General features: G+C 53.7%; 5 protein-coding genes across 5 annotated transcripts; 2 read left to right on the top strand and 3 right to left on the bottom strand.

Annotated features, from left to right (window-relative positions):
- Nucleotides 1-10: 10 nt before the first annotated feature.
- On the bottom strand, nucleotides 11-1,317 carry GCG54_00011820 (Homoserine kinase; the record flags this gene model as incomplete). The annotated part of the gene is made up of 3 exons (XM_045411712.1): nucleotides 11-361; nucleotides 424-722; nucleotides 774-1,317. Coding segments are annotated over 3 exons (1,194 nt in total), but the record flags the coding sequence as incomplete, so codon positions are not given.
- A 3,201-nt stretch (nucleotides 1,318-4,518) lies between these two features.
- Nucleotides 4,519-4,993, top strand: GCG54_00011819 (Protein SnodProt1; the record flags this gene model as incomplete). Its single annotated transcript, XM_045411711.1, has 2 exons — nucleotides 4,519-4,749; nucleotides 4,808-4,993. 2 exons carry the CDS (start codon nucleotides 4,519-4,521, stop codon nucleotides 4,991-4,993), a joined length of 417 nt encoding a protein of 138 aa, XP_045262309.1.
- A 440-nt stretch (nucleotides 4,994-5,433) lies between these two features.
- GCG54_00011818 (Alpha-glucosidase) lies at nucleotides 5,434-9,613 on the bottom strand (the record flags this gene model as incomplete). The annotated part of the gene is made up of 16 exons (XM_045411710.1): nucleotides 5,434-5,760; nucleotides 5,826-5,966; nucleotides 6,025-6,119; nucleotides 6,179-6,506; nucleotides 6,565-6,753; nucleotides 6,809-7,274; nucleotides 7,328-7,473; nucleotides 7,555-7,825; nucleotides 7,877-8,073; nucleotides 8,123-8,223; nucleotides 8,272-8,339; nucleotides 8,385-8,646; nucleotides 8,694-8,946; nucleotides 8,994-9,074; nucleotides 9,125-9,278; nucleotides 9,333-9,613. The coding sequence occupies 16 exons, from the start codon at nucleotides 9,611-9,613 to the stop codon at nucleotides 5,434-5,436; spliced, it is 3,360 nt and encodes a 1,119-aa protein (XP_045262308.1).
- Nucleotides 9,614-11,105: 1,492 nt separating this feature from the next.
- Nucleotides 11,106-13,455, top strand: GCG54_00011817 (Dihydrogeodin oxidase; the record flags this gene model as incomplete). The annotated part of the gene is made up of 9 exons (XM_045411709.1): nucleotides 11,106-11,345; nucleotides 11,398-11,515; nucleotides 11,604-11,725; nucleotides 11,774-11,834; nucleotides 11,881-11,898; nucleotides 11,950-12,084; nucleotides 12,135-13,136; nucleotides 13,190-13,224; nucleotides 13,273-13,455. 9 exons carry the CDS (start codon nucleotides 11,106-11,108, stop codon nucleotides 13,453-13,455), a joined length of 1,914 nt encoding a protein of 637 aa, XP_045262307.1.
- A 168-nt stretch (nucleotides 13,456-13,623) lies between these two features.
- GCG54_00011816 (Dimethylaniline monooxygenase [N-oxide-forming] 2) lies at nucleotides 13,624-15,286 on the bottom strand (the record flags this gene model as incomplete). The annotated part of the gene is made up of 3 exons (XM_045411708.1): nucleotides 13,624-14,462; nucleotides 14,522-15,193; nucleotides 15,247-15,286. The coding sequence occupies 3 exons, from the start codon at nucleotides 15,284-15,286 to the stop codon at nucleotides 13,624-13,626; spliced, it is 1,551 nt and encodes a 516-aa protein (XP_045262306.1).
- Between the last annotated feature and the right edge of the window lie 1,919 nt (nucleotides 15,287-17,205).

The following is a 17,205-nucleotide window of genomic DNA, read 5'->3' as shown; positions in this document are numbered from 1 at the left end:
CCACTCCCATCTACCGAATGACCTGGGTACCCTCCGCCGGCTCGAGGATCTTCCATTGGCAGCCGACGTCCTTGTTGGAGTTGTTCTCCTTGAGGATCTTGATGATCCTGTTGGCAATCTCCTCAAAGTTGCTCGTGGCGAGGGCGAGGATGGTGGGGCCGGCGCCGGAGAGGCAGACGCCAAGGAAGCCGGGCTGCGTGCTTGGGGACATGCTCTCGACGATCTGGCTCAGGCCGGGGATGAGAGTCTGGCGGTAGGGCTGGTGGACCTTGTCCTGCATGGCGAGGTGGATGAGTTCCGGGTCCGGGGGCGAGGAGCCGAGGGCGACGGGGAGGAGGGCTATTCTTTGCATGTTGAAGGTCTGTTGTCTTGTGTTAGTGATCATGTTCTTGTGGAACGACGGTCGACCGGGGCCGGACTTACAACATCGGGACGGGAGTAGTGAGGAGGAAGAACCTCGCGGGCAAGGTGGGTGGGGACCTGGAAGTCGGGGATGATGGCGATGGCCTTGATCTCCTTGGCCCAGGGGAACTTGATGTGGTGGCCGATGCCGTGGGGAGGCTCGGGCGGGGTCTCGCCGGTGTCGACGCCGCCGGCCGGGGCGGGGAGGACCTCGCTGAGCGGGATCTCGATGCGCTGAACGTCTTCGGGCTTCAGGGGGCGGAGGTAGGTGCCGACGAAGCCGCCGTACAGCGAGGCGCCGACGTTGTCGGGGTGTCTCTCTGCGATGTGTGTGAGTGACTTGGTCCTACATCAGATGAAGAATGACATACCAATCATGAGACAAAAGTCGAATAACCTGTCGAGATCCAAATGGTCGAGGTGGCCGACCTCCTTGCCGAGCATGACGCCGGCGACGACGGCGGAGCCGGAGCTGCCGAGGCCGCGGCCGAGGGGGATGGGGTTCTTGATGTGGACATGGGTCTCGACGGGGAACATGCGCTGGCCGTGGCAGCGCAGGACGTAGAGGGCGACGCGGGTGATGAGGTTGACGGAGGGGTTGAGGCTGATGTCCGGGGTGCCCTCGCCCTGGCCCTCGTAGGTGATGCGGCAGTTGAGGGGCTCGGCGGAGGTCTGGACGGAGCGGTCGATGGTGACGTGCAGCTCGAGGTAGATGGAGAGGGCGAGGCCGATGACGTCGAAGCCCGGGCCGATGTTGGCGGAGGACGACGGCGTCTTGATCACGAACGTCTCTTTGGTCATGGTGGGCGGGCAGGCGGTGTAAGTTGAGAGGGTGAGGGGTGAGTTTCTGGCGGTGGTGGTGAGGGGGAAGGCCTGGTGTTGGATCTGGCCTGATCGGCGCGTGCGGTTCAATTGACTTTGATCCCAGCAATTCAGCTTGGACGTGTGAGTGTCTTTTGCTTCCGAGTGAGATGAAGCCGTCACGGAGTTCGCTACAGGTGTGAAATGAGCGTGAGTCGCGTCTATCTGGTGGCCACTAATCGTTCCGTGACTCAAAAAATTTGAGAGGCCCCGATGACGGAGGAATGCAAATGCGGCAGCGCGGCGGCTCTCCTTTGGCGGGGTGTGTGAAGCACTGAAGCCCTACGCGGAGTGCGGGGTGCCTTTTGCGTGCACCCATTGGCCAATCCGTGTTGAGACGGGGCATTTTTATCTTATCGCTCCCGCGCATCACGCCATGTCCTGCTCACCTGTTTGAGTTTGGCTGCTCGATGGTGAGTGTGTTGCCAATGAAGGTCGCTTCTTTTGACTTCACCTCATGCGACGCTGGCTGTCTCTTTTTCACTTTTCGTGAAGAGCCCGAGTGGAGGGATCTGTTGCTACGACGACACATCATGCTAGGTATATCAGAGGTAAGTATAACCTCGGCCTTGGAACTCGAAATGAGCTTCATGCGACGTGAGAAACAAACACTCGGCTGCGCAAGACTATCAAATCAGCAACATCCCTTGCACATCGGCTGATGGTTGACTCGAGAAACGAAACGAAACACGGCCATTCTTGTTGATCGTCGATATTTCTGGGCTGCAACGTCTTGTTATCGGATGGCCTGAGGTCCCACGCTGGAGCAGCGATCGACATGAGCCCGCTTCATTATCTGAACGTCACGTCGCTCTGCCATCTCCCTTGTTCTGACATCAAACCAACTCACATCTCCGCCTTTTTATATTGCCCTCACCCCGGGAGGCTCGTACTCGGTCAGCTGTCGACCTTTGCACCCCAGACATATTGAAACGATATCACATATCCAGCAGCCCACCGGGTCCTCACTCACCTTCACGCCTCCGATCATTGCCGAAAGCATTGCTCGCTGTCAGCGTCCGGTGGGTGCGCTGCAATGCCCAGCCCGCATCCCAAGTCAATATTATCCCAGATCGCGCGCTCCCGTCGGACTCCCGCAGCGATGCTAGGCCCATTCACCGCCTCCGCGATATCTACCGGAAACATCGAAAAGCAAGCGGAGAAACAGAAGCGACAAGACCTCGTGTTTCTGCCGAGCCAACCGCACCAAAGCTCCACCGATCCCCATCAAACAATGCCCATCGGCAGTGTACCGTGAAGAAGCTTATGGAAAAGCGGCCGGGGGTGGGCGATCTCGCAGATGTCACGAACGCTGTGCGGCCGATGTCCCCGAATATCTATTCTCGGATTTTCCAAGGCTACATCATTGCAACCTGAACCTCTGGAGACTGGATGAACTAAGGGTTCCCTCGCATCGGGCTTACCGCGGAGAGAGGCATCGCACAGCCCGAACTTCGTTCTCCGCCCGTAACAAAAAAAAAAAAACACTGTGAGACTGGCGCGCTGATCACCGCGCTTGCGCGCTTGTAACGTTGCTCGGCTGGATTGTCAGCGTAAAGCGAGGCTGTCGCCTCTTGGGCACCGAGCGGAGGCTTCGGGGGGTCATCTTTTCGCCGTCGCGGGGAGCTATGCGGCGACGGCGTCTCATTGGCGTCATGCCCATGTTGTGGTCATGCTCGTGGCAGCAGCAGGATTTTCCGGGAGGCTCAGTCGCTTTTAGTCTGTTGACGGAGAAGAGGCTAACGTCCGCCACTGCCGTACTTTGCAGCGCGGAGCATTTCTACGCTTCATCCTTTTGAGAGCCGATTCATCACTCGGAAAACAGCATGTCTCCCCGAGCTGAGAGATGAACAGAGGCCGACGGGGTCGCATTCGGCGGATGCGTGCGTTGGCGAAGAGACCGTTCCTGGCATTGTGAACACGAGGAAAACCAGAGACCACCTGACGTTGCGTCCCGCTGAAGTTTCTATGGGGCGACGCCGATGAGTTAAGGCGAGTAATTAGGGTCGCAATGGGAAAGCCGACTGAGGCTCCGCTGCACTGGGTGAGGCGGGCGGCAGAAAGGCAAAAAAGAAGAGAGAGGTCAACACTACACTAGATCGACTCAGCCTGCGACGTGCTGACTCGAAGAGCGAAGAGGATTTCCCGTGCAGCTGATATTGAAGCATGAACGTGAGGTGTAACTTGTCGATGTCCCACTGCGAGAAAGAAGCGGCGGCGGCATATGGTGGAGGCTGGCAAAAACTGGGGCGCAACTCTGATGGAACCTCGACGGAAAACATCGAACCAACGGGCGAGCAGCCCACTGTAGAGCACTAACCTAAATCGAACCTAGGGGGATTCCGACTGCTAAAAACAGAAGGGTGACAGCCATCCCGCCGCGCCGTCCGCCGTCGGCCGCAGCCACTCAGGCAATCGCGTGGCCAGTGAATACGAGAATCTGGTGGTGAGCCCACCTACCTATCCGTACCCAACCTCAGTCCAATTCATACGGAGCGCTCTAAGAGAGAGACAGAGAGAGAAGATCCTCAGCTCCGGATGTTGCTTGCCTGCGGCCTTCCTCCGTCCACCACCCACCCACACACACACACACACCCCCATGCAGCAGCACAAGACCCCTGTCTTGCTTCTTTCCCCACGACCAACAACATCCAAGATCTGTGATCGGCGCTTTTTCTCACCTTACCTTACCTTAGCCCGGCCTTGCCCGCCTCTGCTAGCGTAGCATCGCACCTTCAATACGAATTGACGGAACCTAAGGAACCCTGGGGAAGTAAGGCTTCGTTCGGCTGCTAGCTTCTTCCCCTCTCCGGCAGTCTTCCCATACGATGTGACATGCGACATGGAGTCTTGCCAAGCTTGACGTAGCAAGGGTCCTGTGCCGCTTCCATGTCACGACATGACGCTATTGCCGGAGACACCACAACGTCATGGTCATGGCTCGCCGTTGGGACACGGCTGGTGTCTCCTCTCCATTCACTCGGTCTGGTGATGGAGCTGTAGCCTCCGCTGGCAAGGGGGCTGTGGAAGCGAGGGAGGATGTGGGCGTGGATGGACGGAAACCGAGGAGGCTGATGGATCTCGCAGGCCGTCGAGATTCTATAAAGAGAGACGAGGAGCTCACGACATCCGACCTGTTTTTTTCATCATCCTCATCAGCTTCTTCACCAGCCTTCTTAGCCTCAACCTCAACTACAAACAACTCATCTTCACTCCCAAGCTCCCGAGCCTCATCCACCCACCACAACAGCCAAAATGCAGTTCTCCAACCTCGTCACCATCCTCTCCTCCGTCGCCGCCGCCGCGGCCGTCTCCGTCTCCTTCGACACCGGCTACGATGACGGTGCCCGCTCCCTCACCGCCGTCTCCTGCTCCGACGGCGCCAACGGCCTGATCACCAAGTACGGCTGGCAGACCCAGGCCAACGTCGCCCGCTTCCCCTACATTGGCGGTTCCGACGCCATTGCCGGCTGGAACTCCCCCAACGTGAGTCCCTCATCATCCTCACTTCTCACACGAGCATCACCGCTAACACCACAAACAGTGCGGCACCTGCTGGCAGCTCACCTACAACGGCAAGAGCATCAACGTCCTCGCCGTCGACCACGCCGGCTCCGGCTTCAACCTCGCCCTCGGCGCCATGAACGACCTCACCAACGGCCAGGCCAACCAGCTCGGCCGCATCGACGCCCAGGCCACCCAGGTCGCCCTCAGCGCCTGCGGTCTGTAAATCACCACACGACCTCGGCGATGTCTTACGATATTAAAAACATTAATGTCTTGTTTAAAGCATAATGGGGTTTGTCCCACGAGGGGAACTCTAAACATCTGCATGGAACCGGCGCTCTTCAATCATTTGGCATATGCATATCACGATACATTCCTTAGAACATATTAAAACATAATGAGAGAGATGGTTTTTCAGCCTCTATAATATTTGTTCTTGATGCATGACTGTGATGTTCAATTTTATCCATTACATAGGTCTGGCGCAGAGGAGAAAAAGCACGACTTGTGACTGCTTACGTCTCGGTCGAAAACGTGCGTACTGACAAAGTAAACTAGATTCAGATAGTGCCTCGAAAAGCCTAACAAAGACTGTCCCAGAATACAAACAAGTTTCAATCTGTCTCGCCAAACTTTTCCCTCCACCATCAATCTTGTCCTGGTCTAGTTCAAGCCGGAGACGTTCACAGAAATATACGCATCCGCAGACGGCGCAGCACCAGCGCTGTCCCTCGGGGGCGAGGGCACCAAGCCCACGGGGATGTCCACGATCAAGACGGCACGGTTGACGTCGTAGTTGACCTGCAGCCCGCCGTCGTGGATCTCCCGACCGGTCTGGTCCTTGAATGTGACGCTGACCAGACCCGGGTTCGTCGGCGCCGTTGCCTTGACGGCCCAGATGGCGAGCTGGTAGCTCTTGCCCACAAGGTGATCGGCGTCGAAGCCGTTCCACGGATGCGAGACCTGGATGACTCGGTTCGGGGCGTAGTCCTACAGATCCCATTGTCAGTTTGATGCGAGTGCGGATGGGGTTGGGAGTAGCGAGCAATGCGTACCTGGACGAACTTGACTTCGCGGTACTTGTTCTGAGCCTCGGGTGTCCCGCTCTTGTGGTTGTCATGGCGGTTGGTGTACTGAGGGAGGTAGTCGGGCGCACTGTCGCGGCTGACGCCGTCATCCAAAAACATGGAGTAGAACTGGCGATGCAGGTCAGTTAAGTCCATCCCGAGGGACGCTTCAAGAAGCGAAACGAACCGTTCTCTTGTTTCCAGGGTAGATGTGGATGGTTGGCGGGTTGTGGTTCCCTTCGTCGATCGACTGACGGACTTCGAGCTGGGGGACAATGGCACCTGTGTTTCTGTTAGATGATGCTTCTTCGTTGGCACGTTGGGGCAGGACAGCAGCGTACCGCCGCGGAGGTAGACCGGTGTCACGAAAGGAATCTGTTCAGTGTTGTTGATGCCATCAGGGATGCCGCAGCCAAAGCTGATGGTCGTGCCGCCGTCAACGGGCTTCTCTAGCCGCGCGGCGTGCTTGATCTTTAACGGATCATCTCCGTCTTGAACGCGGAGGTTGGATGGGAACCAGAGGTCTGTGCCGGGGAGGTAGACGTCGCGATTGTAAACGCCGGGGTTCAAAACGGGGCAGACGAGGATGTTGTGGCCGAGAAGATACTGGTTGTCGATGAAGTCATCGTTGGAGTTGAAGAGGGAATCGTCGTCGGGATCGGTGATGAGCTGGACATGTCAGTTGGTTGGTTACCAGAGGATAGGGGGCTTTGGGTGGATAACCTACCATGGCACGAGCGATAGGGAGACCGTTGATGAGGCTTGCAAACATGGTGTCGTAGAGGACCTGCATCAGAGAGTATCGAAGTTGGACGTAGTACCTGCAGATCGGCATAACCGAGTAGTACAGGTTGTAGAGCCCCTGGGGAATGTACTGCCCGTAGTCTCGGGGGGCATATGTGTATTGCCAAGGTTCCTGTGTCTAGTTAGGTATCTGAAAAAGAACAGAGAGTAAGAATACGGAGACTTACTTGGAAGACCTTCGTGTCGAAGTGCTGGTTGTAATGGTTCCTGTACCACGGCAGCAAGAATGCGCCAGTGTACCAACGAATCAGCAACTCGGGGTCACACCAACGCGGCGCGCTGAGCGAGGAGTTGGGGTCGAAGGTGAAACCTCCCATGTCAACGCCAGCAATGGTCAGACCGCTGTATCCCAGAGCAATGACCTGCGCGACGGAGATTCTCCAAAAGTCCCAAGAACTGCCGTTGTCACCGGTCCACAGGCCGGCAAAGCGGTGCATGCCAGTCTGGCTGCCGCGGCCGATGATGAAGTTGCGCTTGTTCTCTCTGCCCTTGAGCTTGTTCAGGCCGTGGTATGTTGCCTTGTGCAAGTTGTAGGAGTAGAGGGCCCAAAGCTCAATGGCAGTCTTGGTGGGCGGTTTCACGTCAGGCTTTTGGCCGTAGACGTCGTCTGACATCTTGAGTCGCGAGGGGAAACTGTGTGGGCTATTAGCACGGCACTATTCAACGAGTTAATATCATCTACCCACCCAAGCATGTCGCCATAGCAGTTTCCAGCAGCCGGTGTGGTCATGTCCTGCCAAACGAACTCAAGACCGTCATCGAAAAGCTGCTGGTATTGCTTTCCCCATGTTTCACGAGCCACGGCGCGGTTGAGATCAGGATAGTATCCAACCTGTGCATGTGTCAGTGTGCAGCGATGAGTTACCTGCGCCTCCTCCCAAAGTAGGCGCTGGCAGTTGGGGCGTCAACGTACAGTTCCCAAGTTCGCGCCATAGCTTACGCCTCCATGAAACGGGTAGCCGCTGTTGTAATTACCCTGGGGTTTGTTCTGGTCCGGCTCAATGAAGACATAGTTGTCCGTGTAAGTTGGCGCTCCAATGTAGTCGGCGAAAGTGATCCGATCGCTCAGGGCGTCTGGGTTCTTGTACGATGGACTGGCGTATCCTCCATCGTACCTCGTACATCCGTTGACCGGGAATTCGCTGGGCAAACCGTCTGTGTACCGCTGATCGGCCACCAGGAGGCTACATCGAATCTTAGTAGTGACCATTCACAGTTTAATCATACAAACTTACTTGGTGGCAGGATTGAGCTTGTCGTTTTGGTCCCAAAAGGCTCTCAGGGCAAAGTACGGGTCCGAATTCGACTCGCGGAAGGTCAAAATTGGCGTGATATTGGTGCAGCTCTTCACTCCTCGAGCCTTGAGATTCTTCAAGAAGCCTCCGACATCGGGCCAGTTGATACCGTTGGTTGTGAAAGTACGGTAACGATCCTGAGTATGTCAGCTGGGTCCTGGATTGCGCAGTGGAAAGAATTCGTACTTGGAAGTCGACGTCGAGATGCATGCCGTCAAGAGGAATTCCCGACAAACGGTAGCCGTCTACTATACCGTTCACGGTGGCATCGGAATCGTACCCGTAACCTATTTATGTCAACAGACGACCGACTGGCGATCGATTAATTCACTTACATCCTTGGTGGTGACCCAGAATGAAACGCGGCTTCAGCTTGGGACGTCCCACAATGGATGTGTATTGCCTGGAGAATGTTAGCGGCATTCGGATGGAAAATATGAAGACTTACCAGATCATCCTAGGCACGTCGTTGGCAGTCATGATGTAGGCATCAAAGGTTCCGAATCGAGTGCCCACACCGATGGTGTTGGAGTTGTTCTTGCCGAGGTCGATAGCGACTTGGGAATAGTTGTCCACCATCAAACCCGTGACGTTCCTGTGCTCCGGGGTTCCGTTCATCTCCAAGTAGAACGGAGTCGAATGATAGAGAGGCTCCTTGGGGTCCAAGGCTCCCTGGCCGTAGACCTTGGTGTAGTTGAAGTTATCATAGCCTAGACAGGTTAGCGGTGATTGTCTTAAATCCACGAGAGATGCTTACAGAAGAAGTTCATGTAAGTGGGCTTCTTCAGGACGGTGCGTCCTCCCTGCTCCCCGAAACCGAGATACTGGGCCTGAGTGGGCTTGTTGACGTTGAGAACCACGTTGTTGATTACCCCGATTTTGGAGTCGTCTTGGTGCATGAAAGTCTGCTTCGTGGTCTGCCAGATAATTTGCTCAGAAGTAGAGGTCGCAGCAACGCCAACACCATCCTGAAAGGTGGTAGAAGGCTTCGGCGCCAGCTCCCTGGTGACCTGTAAAGCGTGAGTTTAGGATATCAAAGCTAGCGTTATGCACTTACAATGATACGGAAAGGGTCATTCAAGATGTGAATCTTGGTAGCAACCTTGCCCTGGGCGTTCTTGTCCTCATATTCCAGAGACTTCGGTCATGTTAGTGAAGTTGAGGCGACTGTTCAGAGGAAAAGCTCACAGTGAGGACCCAATGCCGATCGCCCATCTTTTCAAAGGTCGTGTTCCAGTGCCAAGTCTCTCCGGCCTTGTGAGCGTTCCATGCCAGGGCATCTCGGTACTCTTGCTGAAGGTCATCAACAAGGTCCGCAAAGCTGTTCATCACAATGGTGCGACTGTTTTATGGCTGGTTAGATGAAGAGTTCACACTTTAGATGACCAGTACTCACGAGTTGGCATCCGGATAGTCGGTGACATTTTGGAACTTGGGGTTGTATCTGATTCTCCAGATCTGAGGCGTGACGAACTGAATGAGGACATGCGTATTATGACCTTTGTTCACCCCTTCGAGAGTTACATGGGCGGCATAGCGAAGAGGATTGTTGTCCTTGGACTCCGAGGTGGAAGACTGGACGTCCAGAACATTGGTTGACTTCTGGAATCCCGGGACGTTCTGGTTGTAAAAGACATCCGCCGGAATGAAGTTCAAAGGATCATTTGGTGCAGACATGATGAGGACGCTGAGCCAAGTAACGAGTGAGATGATCTTTCGTGATCTGTAGACTGGAAGTGGGAGATAGCTACGTCTTAAGTATCGTGATGTTGCTCGGCCGCGCTCAATCACGCACCAACATGATATCTCTGGAGAAATTGAACATGGCCGAGACTGGTCCGCCCTCGCCTTTGCCACGAGGTCGGTATGCTGCCGCATGAGAATGAACGGGACTTGGAATGACTGGAACGTGAAGGATTCAGCGATCGTCATGTCAACTGCCGCAACAGCTGAGACCGCATGCGAATGGAACTTCGCGGGGAATCCGCGCAATCATCGTCGTGGCCGTCGTGTTCATCTGGTATTCGTGGCTATCGCTATTGCGGACTTCTCGGCTATAGCAATCTTCTTTAATACCACCGTGTCTGCCACGACTTTCGATATCGTTGTTGTCGGCCTTGTTTCCTAAGCCGGATGACATGTAGATGGGTTCGGCCGAGGGCCCTGGGACGGGCCGCCATGCACGAGCCGAAGGTGGGACCACGTTGGCATTGGAACGGTCAATGTTGAGCCAACCTCGTCGAGGAACTGTTGATTTTTCTCCGTTTTAGGATTGTAGTAGATGTTGGGGTAATAAGACAGTCTTCAGCCCGTGGCTAGCTGAGCGTCCAAAATAAGACAGACTTCAGGGTCGTGTCTAGCCATGAATGCCGGATCTACGGGGCTCGACCGAGAAGAGACTCGCTCAAACTCTGTTGTCAAAATGATACAGCATATCAGCAAACGGATTTGCATTCAATCGTTCCAGTTAACGAACCATCATGAAACACATATTTCTTGGGGGCCAGATGCTTTCAGCATGGTGGATATAAGCCTAGCAAGCTAGTCTTTAGCCACAAGAGGCCGATCTTCGAAAATGTAGCGGGTTTACGGTTGATTGCAAGACAAGGCGTTGCTTCGATACCTAGACGGGCGAAACCTGGCTGCTTAGATATGGGAATTTGGGGGTTGAGTCCGACTTACTGAAACCCCATGGCACGACCATCGCCAAATTCATCATGCAAACGATGCCAAGAACTCCAGCCGCACTCGCTTGGTTGCAAATCTTTGCTAATTTAAGGCTCGGCCCAGACTGATAGAAAACTCGACTGGAATGATGGGAACGCTCTAGCGACGTGCCGGAGACGGTTGCTTCCGCCTTCTCCACCCCCGAACTCCACCCTGCACGAGAATGTTCGGGAAGCCACGCGGAATTCAAGTAGCTGAAGTGAGACATTGTCTTGCTATCAGTTATGCCGCGGATTCTGTGTGCCGGGTGACGCTGCTTTGAGGCGAGAGGTGGTTATTCGCCCCGGACTGAAGGACTTATATTAGTATCTTCGTGCCTTGCAGAAGTGCTGGCACCATCTCGAGGCTATTGTCGACCCATCTCGAGTGTCGTATCTTAAATCACGTTAAAACTTCTCTCTCGCTATTTGTCACCACTCCCAATCAAGTGGGAGCACTCATGATGGGGTTTTGGAAGAGGCTCATTGAGATTCTCGTCTTCTCCTCTGAATTCAAGGGGCAAAGCAGAATAACATCTCATCTGCCCTCACTTGGACGTGTTGGACCGCTAAGCGACAGCTTCCCAAAGCCTGCCGGCTCGTGCAACACCCCCAAGAATCGTCAGTGCTGGACCACTAATGGGGAAGGTTTCGATATTACGACCGACTATGAGACCAAGACCCCCGAGGGGGAGATACGAGAGGTCCGTACTACTTCTGATGACTGTTTAGATTACACACATTGACAGCAAGCAGTTTTATTTGGTAGCCAGCAACGAAGAAATCGCCCCTGATGGATACAAAGTCCAACGTATGCTGTTCAACGGAACGTATCCCGGACCAACTCTGGAAGGCAACTGGGGCGACACGTTTAGTTAGTGTTCACAGAGGAACTCCAACCCAGACTTAATGCCATGGTATATGCTGGGCGTTCAATGAGCTATATGCTGACTTGAAAATAGGAATTACTGTCTACAACAACCTCACCAATTACAATGGAACTTCTATTCACTGGCACGGCATCAGACAGCTGAACACCAACTGGATGGATGGTGTATCGGGAGTGACCGAATGTCCTATTCCTGTAAGCAAACCTTGTATGCGCCTGGCTTTCTTCTGCTTATAAGACAAGCCTAAAGAAAAAATCACATATGAGTGGAAAGCCCAGCAGTACGGCGTGTCTTGGTATCACAGTACGTATCTCATACCTCGACCTCAGAACTCTGCTAATAGAACCAGGCCACTTCAGTCTTCAATGTTGGTCCAGATCACCCGTGCCCATAGGAATCAAATGATAACAATTGACAGATGCCGATGGGCTGGTGGGAGCCTTGAAGATCAACGGCCCGACCAGTATGAATTACGACGAGGATCTTGGTCCTGTGTTGATCACCGACAACTTCCACAAAACTGCTTTCTCTCAGGTCCAGCTTGAATACATGGGTCCGTTAGATCGTTCATTGGATATGAATGGCTGCTGATTTCTGTTTCAGGTCGCCCGCCTTCACCAGACAGCATGTTGATGAATGGCAAGGGCAAATACCATTGCTGCTCCAGGTGTCCCAGAGCCGATGAAAACTGCGTTGGCGGGTCGGAACGCGAGTCTTTCAACTTTAAAAAGGGCAAAACTTATAAGATGAGCCTTGTTAACACAGCAACATCGACGCACACTACATTTTGGATCGACAAGCACAACTTCACTGTCGTCGCTGCGGACTTTGTTCCAATCAAGCCCTACACTGCATCCATCATCAACGTTGCCATTGGACAACGCTACGACATCATCATCGAAGCCAATGCTACGGAAACTGACACGACAGAGACGGACTTTTGGATTCACGCGCGAGATTGCTCAATTGGGGGTGCTCCTTCCAACCTCGGTATCATTCGCTACGACCCCGAATCCACCTACATCCCGCATACTCCTCCAGTAGACGACAGGCACGTCTGTTACGGTTGTCTAGACGAATTGGCCAAGGATCTCGTGCCTATGGTCAAGAGGACGGTCGACGCTCCTGCCAACGCCAATTACCAGAACGAATCATTCAAGGTCCATCTCGTTGGCTATCCTGATGAGACTGCACAGAAGTCCGACCTTCACAAATGGGTGCTCAAGGATTCATCCCTTTATCTGGACTGGTCTGAGCCGAGTCTTAGCTTGGCCAAGGTTGCCTTCGACAAGGACTGGAAACGACCCAGATTCCCTCCCGGCTACGAGCCTGTGTATCTGGAACAGCCTCAAGGCAAGTGGGTTTACTGGCTCATCGAGGGTAAGTTCCAGGAGTCTCTCGACAACTCAACCAAAAAGATATACAAGACACAGGCTCCGGTGGCTCATCCTATGCATATCCATGGTCATGACTTCGTCATTCTCGCTCAAAGTGACAAAGAACTCAATGGTACCATCGACATCCCCAAAGAGAGGCTCGACAACCCCGCACGACGTGATGTGGCCCTCTTACCAGTCAACGGATACCTTCTCATCGCCTTCGAAAGTAAGTCAAATACCTGCGGCCATTCTTGTCAACATTTCTGACCTCAGATCTAGTCAACAATCCAGGAATTTGGCTCATGCATTGCCATGTAAGTTTACCAGCGCCGCCTCTGCTTAACATACGCTTATCATCACAGATCGCCTGGCATGCCAGTGGTGGACTCGCGCTCCAGTTTATCGAATCTCCAGACAAGATCGGGCCTATGTTCAAGGACTCTGGTAGGGTGCCACAGTTCTCCGAAACTTGTACAAACTGGGCCGCACACTACACCTTGTTCAACAAGAATCATGACGCCGAACAGGATGACTCTGGCATCTAAATGTGTTCTAAGAGACCAACAACCCGGAAGTTATAAAAATGGGAAGATGGGTTTTCCATGCGCCAGGCCACCCTTTCAGGGCGTTAAGATGAGATACAAAGGGGATATTTATTAGATAGTCATCAGCATTGCAGCTGCAACTCATCATTGCGAAAGAAATGCTAGGTGTTATATATGTGCCTTCTCGCCTTCGCTCAACCCGTTTGTCCCCGCCGCAATCCTTAGCAGCGTCTCTTCTGCAAGCTCAGTGGAACTTCCCAAGCCTGACAGCCGCCATTGTGCTCCTGTCTGAATCTCGAAAAACACCGCCGAGTAGACTTTGAATGCCCTTACTGGCTTACCACTCGTAAAAATTCTCCCGAACAGTTTCCATCCCGATGGAACGGCGCCAAGCGGCTCCAGGAGGCCATCAATGTAAGGGTTGTAATCGACCGTCATTGTATGCCTCTCAGACCTGACGAAATGCTTCCTCTGGAAAGCACGGAAAGCGCGAACATCCTTCATCATACCTTCCTCATCTGGCAAGTGTACTTTTCCGCCCAGAACAGCGGCAATGTACCGGGCCTGTGCCTCTATAATCGGCTGCGCGGGTCCAGCCACCTCGACTTGCCCCATCACGAAGAGGTTCCTTGACCTTGGCGGGACGATGCGCTTGTAAAGGTCAACTTCTGGAGCTGGCTCCTCTTTGCTCTCGAGGACACCTGGTGCGAGGTATGGATGGTGAGCTATGCTGTAGCCAGTACAAAGAATAACAACATCAGCGTCAAGGGCGGTGCCGTCGTCAAGCAGCAGGCCAGTCTCTGTAAAGGAGGTTACATCGGACCGATGCAGATTGAAGACTCCAGTATTCAGCTTTTCGGTGAAGTCGCTTCGTACTGTTGGGTTCTGCTCCATGATGTGATGGTCCGGTTGGAGGATCTCGGGTTGTTTGCCCAGCGCATGGGTGATGATCTTGTTGTAGGCGAATGCCTGAACGCTGAAGGGTAGCCATGTTGCGCTTGAACGACCTGTAAAGAATTGTTAGTAAACGTTGCTAGAGAGCGTCTGTTTGGATCCAAAGACTGACTGTTCCATGCCTCAACCGGCTTTCCCAGGAGGAATCGGGGCAACACCCATGCGCCACGCTTGTTCACCACGTTGAGCTCCTTGGCAAGGGGTCCAATCTCGCACGCAACGTCAACGGCCGTCGATCCGAGCCCAATAATCACGACCTTCTTCCCTTCAAATCGAGTTGGCGACCGGTAGTAGTGGCTATGCAATACCTCTCCCTTGAATGTGTCCCTGCCCTTGAAGTCGGGAATCCTGGGGTTGCTGCTGAGCCCACTCCCACAGATGAGAACATCGAAAGTCAGAACTTCTTCCTTGCTGTCCTCGGCCCTGGCATCGCGGAATCGAACCTCCCACCCGCCCTCCTTAGTCGGCGCACATCCAATCACCCTCGTGTGGAACCGAACGTGCTTCTCCAAGTCAAAATGCGCCGCGTACTCGTTCATATACTGCAGATGCTTCTCATGAGAATAGTAAATTGGATACCGCGCCGGGTCGATCGGAAAATCACTGAAACCAGTCGAATCGCGACACGAGTTGAGAATGACGCCATTGTAAATCGATGAGTGAGCGTCGGGACCGGGGTTCGGGTCGTGAAGCCACTGTCCGCCGATGGCGTGTGCGCGCTCGAAGCACTGCACCGAGAATCCCGCCGCGAGACACTCCTTGATGGCGACGAGACCGCTGGGGCCTAAAATGACCGAGTCAGGACTCATCATCAGGTGATGGATATAAGAAGCTTACCTGCGCCGACAATCGCGATGTGCTTACTCTGTGACGACATATTTGTTGCGAGCAGAGGGCAGCAGGATCACAGGAACAAAAATGAGAAAATTCCGACGAAAGGATCCTTTGAGTTTTATAGAGAAGAACCCAGCCAGAAAACCCGCCGAACTTGGACTTCCAGCAAGTACGCCTCCCTTGACCAAAGTTCCTCCTTTTTGCACCGAAGCTCGAAGTACCGTTCTTGGAAATGGTGCCTGCTGGATGGGGTTGTTTAAGTGCTGACGGGCGCCACCACGTCCAATCCCAACCCCTGTACTTCGTGGGAAATGGGCGGCGCCCACTATCCGCGGGAATGAGGTGGTCAGCAAAAGGAGAGCAAGCTTTCCGAGAAGAAGAATCCTTTGACAACGATGCGTCGTACGATTGGAGGTTTGCAATTGTCTGGTTTGTCAGATCGGTCTTCCAAGTCCTTTTCGGCATGTATTTTCCGTGGCAGGATGCATCGAGTAGGTGCTCTGGTTGATCAATGGACGCCCACTGAGGTGACGAAGCATGTAAGATCGGCATGAGTGATTACAGACTTGATAGAAAATACCGGGATGTTTTGACGAGTAATCTGTCTGCCGTAGGAGGGCATGGTTACTTTCGGAGCTCGACGGAAGGTGAAGGCCGGACGCGGTCCCACTCTCGGGCCGGCGAAACGGAGCAGGGTCGGCGGCGACCGGAAATCTTCTACGGAAGCAAGTTCATCATTTGAGGTGCTGTTTGGGGCCGCTGAACCAACATAAAACCTGTGAAAATAGCACGTTGAGCGAATCTCACCTACCATATTCTATAAGACTTCGCGAATCAACAGGATATTTCAGATACAAGGTCAAGGCCTAGATTCAACCCATTCGTTCACTGACGCAGCTCACCATCATCTCAGGCCAAAGCCAGACGAGATCAAGCAAGAGACCAATCTAAGAGCTCCTTGCTCATGACCTCAGACTCAACCAGCGGAACTGGTTTAGTCATGACCGTCGTAACCGAGCCTCCCCGGATCCCCGGAACTTCTTCGCCCGTCTACATTGGCCACATGCAGCCAGCGCCTCAGACGGCCGCCGATCCCCGTGCTTCGCAGGAAGTCCCCCCGGTCGGCTACCAGCTCCCGGGCATTTGCCCCGCCGCGCCTCCGAAGAACATCACCGGAATGTCCAGGACCGAAGCTCACGTGTGCCCATGCGATCGTTGATGGAAAATCACGCTAGCATATATCCCGAAGCAAGTGTCCAAGCTAGCACGAACCATTTCGCCCCTTACCTTCTTCAAGGCCCAGCCCGTCCATCAACCGTCAAAGCCACTGCCAGTTAGTACCGCACTCGACATACTACCTAGGGAAGACCGCCTCTGAAATCTCCCAAATACGGATTTTTCTTCACCAAAACAGCCCTCCAGTAAAAGTCGCCATTAAAGTCGCGAATGTCATGACGGGCGCTCATCTACTCCTCCAACCAAACAAAGGCCACAAAAACACACACACGCGCCTGAGTCAACCAATCTGATCAAAACATCTGACATCACCATTCCTTTTTCCAAGAGGCGAAGCCAAGGCTTACATGTATACACACACATCGCAGATTATGTAGATGCAAAATACTCGCATAGCACACGCGGAGCTAACGCAGCTTATCTACACCTCAATTTGCCGTTCCTGCCGCCACTGTCTCAGACAGCCCACACCCCGCACTTTCTTTTCCCTGCCGTTTTCCTCCCACTCAATGGATGTCTCTGACCCTCATTTCCAGCTCGACTTGGCTTTCTGTGTGAACGACAACACTAACTTCCGTTTTTTGCCTCCGCGCTGTCAACCAGGCTAAGAGATAAGGTCGAACAGACTTAAAGAAAAGAACAGCCGTTTCTTATGCACCCAAATTCGTTTTGTTTGGCCTCCTAATTTTAGACGAACCAACGCATTAGAGATAAGACCCGGAAAGC

Source organism: Colletotrichum gloeosporioides (genome assembly GCF_011800055.1).
Source record: "Colletotrichum gloeosporioides strain Lc1 chromosome Unknown consensus_56, whole genome shotgun sequence".
NCBI lineage: Eukaryota > Fungi > Ascomycota > Sordariomycetes > Glomerellales > Glomerellaceae > Colletotrichum > Colletotrichum gloeosporioides.
This window is presented reverse-complemented; position numbering and strand designations above follow the sequence as displayed.